At 44.7% G+C, this 5478-nt stretch overlaps 1 protein-coding gene and 1 non-coding gene across 2 annotated transcripts; one reads left to right on the forward strand and one right to left on the reverse strand.

Moving 5' to 3' along the window:
* On the forward strand, positions 1–86 carry TRNAY-GUA (transfer RNA tyrosine (anticodon GUA)). The gene is given in 2 exon segments: positions 1–37; positions 51–86. It is a non-coding gene; the product is annotated as a tRNA-Tyr (tRNA).
* Positions 87–2961: 2875 nt separating this feature from the next.
* On the reverse strand, positions 2962–5202 carry LOC127293852 (cyclin-A3-1). The gene is made up of 7 exons (XM_051323538.2): positions 4557–5202; positions 4243–4475; positions 4081–4156; positions 3857–3967; positions 3604–3753; positions 3382–3516; positions 2962–3290 (listed from the first exon to the last, which is right to left on the reverse strand). The coding sequence occupies exons 1-7, from the start codon at positions 4887–4889 to the stop codon at positions 3222–3224; spliced, it is 1107 nt and encodes a 368-aa protein (XP_051179498.1). The 5' UTR covers positions 4890–5202; the 3' UTR covers positions 2962–3221.
* Positions 5203–5478: the final 276 nt, after the last annotated feature.

Here is a 5478-nt window from a genome sequence, read left to right on the forward strand (position 1 = left end):
CCGACCTTAGCTCAGTTGGTAGAGCGGAGGACTGTAGTCGTTGCAGATAAATCCTTAGGTCACTGGTTCGAATCCGGTAGGTCGGATGTTTTTTGAATTTTATTTTATCGGATAATTTTAAAATTATAAGGGGAAGTTGTTCTGTTCTAGTTTCTCCTTTTATTTTCCTTTCGGTCCTTCTCTCCCCTTCATCAATTGAATCAGCTGCGTTTTCATCATTGGAGAAAATATTTCATAGGTCCCAAAAGAATAGCGGAAACAGTTTCTTGGGACCCACCCCCACCAAAGTTAATTTCAGAAATCTAGGATAAACTGGCTTATGGATCAACTGAAAAGAAGGGACCATTTTCAAAGTGAGGCATTCCTAATTTAGAGATGAAACTGAAACTGAAACTGAAACAAAAACATTGTTTCAGATCCGGTAGGTCGGATGTTTTTTGAATTTTATTTTATCGGATAATTTTAAAATTATAAGGGGAAGTTGTTCTGTTCTAGTTTCTCCTTTTATTTTCCTTTCGGTCCTTCTCTCCCCTTCATCAATTGAATCAGCTGTGTTTTCATCATTGGAGAAAATATTTCATAGGTCCCAAAAGAATAGCGGAAACAGTTTCTTGGGACCCACCCCCACCAAAGTTAATTTCAGAAATCTAGGATAAACTGGCTTATGGATCAACTGAAAAGAAGGGACCATTTTCAAAGTGAGGCATTCCTAATTTAGAGATGAAACTGAAACTGAAACTGAAACAAAAACATTGTAAAAAAATCGACCAGCAAAGGATGCTTGCAAGTACTATTTTGAATGTTCTTTTGAGAATTGACCGAAGAAACAGAGAATTAATTACATACACATTTTTCCAATGGAAAACACCGGCAATGCTTGAAACTTTGGAATTCCATTTATTTCAGCCAAACATACTGGAAAATTGAAACCCACTTTTGAAGGTCCTGCAAATTGAAGTCATATGATACCTGTTATGTAGTTTGAGCTATTGGGTGGGACTTTATTTGTGCCACAGATGTTGAACTGAACCGAGGCTTGTGATATTTTCACCATGTTCGTATTTGACAGCAGAGCAACATGAAGAAAGATGCGGAATTCCAACTGAAATCAGTGCAGGCCAGAAGAATCATTCATCTCCCAAGGCAGGCAAGAGGTTCTGGAACTGCACCTAGAAAGATGCGGCTAGCTTAAATATTTATAGAATATACAGATAGAGCAAAACACAATGAAAATATTTTATTTGAAATTCTTGTAACTCTTTGCTCAAGTGTAGTAAGTTATAGATGTCAAAATTTATTTTTCAACGTTTTGACGCAGTATAAACCAGAGAAGAAAACTATACACATCCAACTTTGCTCCAAGGGAAAAAATATACTACAATCAGCACACATATGACGAATATTCTCTTTAATGACATACCATCACTAGAAAAAAAAGGCACAAGTTTACCAAGGAACATAAGTGAATCATGAAAAAGAATGTAAACAACTGTGTTTTCATCAATGCAAAAAAGAATATAAGCTCAAATTTCATAGGTCTGAAAAGAACAGACAAAACAGTTTCTTGGGACCCTTTGCAAAGTGAGGCATTCCTGATCAGGTGAAACATGGAGTCAAGTAGAAAACTTATGGATCTGGTGGATCTTTTGTTATAAAATGCTTACAAAAGCATAGATTTAAACTTCAAACCTCTGAATGGACAGAGTTTGAAAATGATCCCTTGAATTTAGAGATGAAACAGAAACTGAAACTGAAACAAAAACAAAAACAGTAAAAAATCGACCAGCAAAAAATGCATACAAATACTATTTTGAATGTTTCTTTTCAGAATTGACGGAAGAAACAGAGAATTAATTATATACACACTTTTCCAATGGCATACACAGGCAATACTTGCAACTTTGGAAGTCCACTTATTCCAGCCAAACATACTGGAAAACTGAAACCCACTTTTTAAGGTCCTGCAGATTGAAAAGTCCTATGATATCTGGTATGTAGTTTGAGCTGTTGTTTGAGACTTTATTTGTGCCACAGATGTTGAACTGAGACTTGCGATATTTTCGCCAAGTTCATATTTGACAGTCGAGAACCATGAAGAAAGATACGCAATTCCAACTGAAATCAGTGCAGGCCAGAAGAATCATTCATCTGCCAAGGCAGGCAAGAGGTTCTAGAACTGCACCTAGTAAGCTGCGGCCAGCATAAATGTTTATAGAATACAGATAGACCAAAACACAATAAATATATTTTATTTGGAATTCTTGTAACTCTTAGCTCAAGTGTAATAAGTTATAGATGTCAAAAATTATTTTTCAACACTTTGATGCAGTATAAACCAGAGAAGAAAACTATACACATCCAACTTTGCTCTTAGGGAAAAAAAAACACTAGGAAATCAGCACAGGTAGGATGATGATTCTCTTTAATAGCATGCTACAGCTAGAAAAAAGGCACAAGTTTACCAAGGAACATAAGTGAATCATGAAAAAGAATGTAAACAGCTGTTTGACAACAGATATTATTTTCCAATCTTCCAAAAAATAAATCTTCTCCAGTCCTCCAACATTTGTTCAGGATAGAACATTCAAGCAAACATTAGCATGGAGTCCAGTTATCTATTATCAAGCTCCAGAGCACATACAAACTATTCATTATTTGACTTGCAGTGCATAGAGGTATGCTAACAACAAAAACATATTGATGATTGGCATTGATCAGTGATTAAACATAAGATTCTCAATTCTAAAAATAAGAGATCTCATCAGTAGCAATCACAGGACTTTCTGATTTGATCAAATATATGATGTGGAGACTAGAGAGCACATCAGTTGGTCAGTGCACACTGCCATTAGCTAGGTTGTTTCTATACATACACTGCTAATTTTAGCTCTGAACTAGATTTACCCAAACCATATGAATTGAAGAAGAAAAACGGAAATTGCTAGGGCAGGGAATCAAATATTGCAATTATGAACCAATAAATAAAGGCTTCAGATTGTAATGTATGAGTATGATACACAGATACAGGTCTCCAGCTGCCTCGACGCCTCCTACAGAGCTAGTATAATAAATCAACTCTAAGTGTGCCTAGCTGAGGTTTGACATTACCAGCATCTAAAGGACCTATGACTAGCCTAACCAGACTGGCAAAAGCCACTTCTGAACTTGAGTCATCATGTATCACAGTTGAGTTTCGATCTTCATGCAGTGTCACCGAGGAACTACTTGAGGTCTTGGAAGTATGATGCAGGGATGTAAACAGGAGGTAGCAACGCAGATACACCCTTGAACTGTTTCAGAGATGATTTCACAGTTAGACCAACAGCATAATCATGTAAATGATCACATGGGTAAACTGTGACAGTTAGGATTCATGCTTACCCTGTGCTGCTTATATTTGTCCCGAATAGCATTCCATGATTGTCCTTTCCTGCTGAGCTGCAAGTCATGGATGGCAGTAATGCAGTCCTTCAGCTCAAATGGCCTGTACCCGGTCACCGCTTGCAACTTCTTGCTCTGCAACCACACAAAACAAAGTGAGTCTCCATTTCAAAGCAGATGGTGCAAAAGCAACGCTCTGAATGCCATGGAGCTACTTCATACCCATGGGTTGGAGTCTGGATCTAGGGTCAGCCGTGCGACGAACACTGCTGAAGCTGCAACAACTGATGGCAAGAACCGGACGCATCCGTACTCCAGCAGGCTCAGCTCGGAAAGATAGCTGCCCATGAACTCCAGGGACAGGGCAGGATACTGCAGCAAGCAAGTTGAAATGAGACAACAGTGCTGGAGCATCAAACAACTTTACAGCGGCAGAACTGAAATGTGAGATGTGAGAGTTGTGGGTTATTATTACCTTGTTGTCTTCTTGGCCAGATCTGATGAACAACCTTAGGAAGGCCTTGGCGGTAGGATTGCCCATCTCAAACTTGAGAATGTTTAGGATATCACTCTCCATCTTAATAAGCTGCACATGGACAACAAGAACATAGATGAGCATTGTAGCTAAGATGGACCAATTTAAATTGCAAGATCTGACAGAAATGGAGCAAAGCAGGCAAGGAAGAGAAGAACACACACCTCCTGCTTCATGTAGGTGTTGTCGGTGATGTAGCAGAAGTCCTCCACATTCGGGGGGCTGATCTCCTCGTACTTGCTGGATCCACAACGGATCTAAGGTCAGGCCCAATTCTGGAACTAATCGAACCGTGTAAAATGGGTGGGGATAGAACGGGTGCTTACGAGGCAATGAGCATGGCTGAGACGCCAAGCAGCTGCAGCTTCTGCCTGTTGAGGGAGTTTGCCGAGAGGAAGCGGTCGATGTAGGAGACGGTGAGGTAGAGCGTGTCGGATACGAGCTTGTACTCCTCGGCGACCTCGACGAGCCAGTCGACGAGGATGCCGCGCATGTTGGGCGTGATGTCCACCTGCACCCTCTCGATGTAGTCCGCCGCCGGCCGGCGCTTCTTCTGGACCTGTCAGTCAGGCGGGCCTCGTTAGGACACTGCGGTGGGGGAGGAAACCGGTGTACGTGGCAGGGAGGGAGCAGCGCGTACCTCCATGGATCGGAGGTATGAGTAGATGTCGGACGCGTAGGGCGCGCAGAGCTGCGGGTCCCCGTTCTCGTCGGCCGCCTCGCGCGCCGGCTTGGGCGCGGGGAGCCGCGCGGCCTTCTTGGGCTGGGAGGGCGCCTTCCGGGGTTTCTTGGGGTTGGCGTGGTGGCCGTCGGCGCCGTTGGGGAGCGTGGGGATCTCGCTGAGCGCGACGCGCTTGCGCTTGGCGGCTACGGCGACGGCGGTGACGGCGGCGGCGCGCTTGGCGGCGGCGCGGGTGAGGCGGGGCGCGGCGGTGGAGGAAGAGGCGGAGGCGGAGTTCTCCTTGTCGGCCATGGGTGACGGCGGGGCGGGCGGCTGCTCCTCCTCCGGCTCCGGCGGGGAAGGCAGAGGGAGGCGGGCGGCGGCGACAGAGGAGAGGAGGGGCCGGAGACGGTGAAGGCGGAGGAGGAGGATGATGGCAGGGGCGGGCGGAGGAGGTTATGTAGCGAATGGGGGGATTGGAAATGGAAATGGAGGGAGAGGTGGCCGCCATTGGTTTTTGGATTCGAAGGTTTGGGGGGGAAGCGGCGGGCCTCGGGTTCGATTCGCGCAGCGATTTGGAAACTGGTTTGGGGGAGAGGGAGATTAGGAGGGAAAAAGTTTGGAGATTTTTGTTTCTTGATTGTTTCGGGGAAGATCTGGGGAAATTCAAAGTCTTTCGAACGGAGGCGGGGCGGCTCGGCGGGGAAGGAAGGAGAGAGCGCGCGGGCGCGGGGCAGAGAGAGCGCGGAGCGCGGGATTCTTGTTTTTGAGAGTCTGTCCGTGCGAATTTTTAATTTTGGAATTAGCAGTACGGTGGTGTGGAGCAGGAGTGTTGGGTGATTCGCTTGTTTTCGGTTTGGGTTTTGGGGATTTGGGCGTGGCGCCGCCGGCGCGGAATGGG

The sequence above is a fragment of the Lolium perenne genome, chromosome 4 (assembly GCF_019359855.2).
Source record: "Lolium perenne isolate Kyuss_39 chromosome 4, Kyuss_2.0, whole genome shotgun sequence".
Classification (NCBI taxonomy): Eukaryota; Viridiplantae; Streptophyta; class Magnoliopsida; order Poales; family Poaceae; genus Lolium; species Lolium perenne.

Coding starts and splice junctions, on each gene's coding strand:
- LOC127293852 (XM_051323538.2), bottom strand. CDS start 4,889: ATGGCCGACAAGGAGAACTCCGCCTCCGCCTCTTCCTCCACCGCCGCG. Junction 3,754..3,856: donor CTGGCCAAGAAGACAACAAG/GTAATAATAACC, acceptor TGCTTGCTGCAG/TATCCTGCCCTGTCCCTGGA. Junction 3,517..3,603: donor ATCCAGACTCCAACCCATGG/GTATGAAGTAGC, acceptor GTGTGGTTGCAG/AGCAAGAAGTTGCAAGCGGT.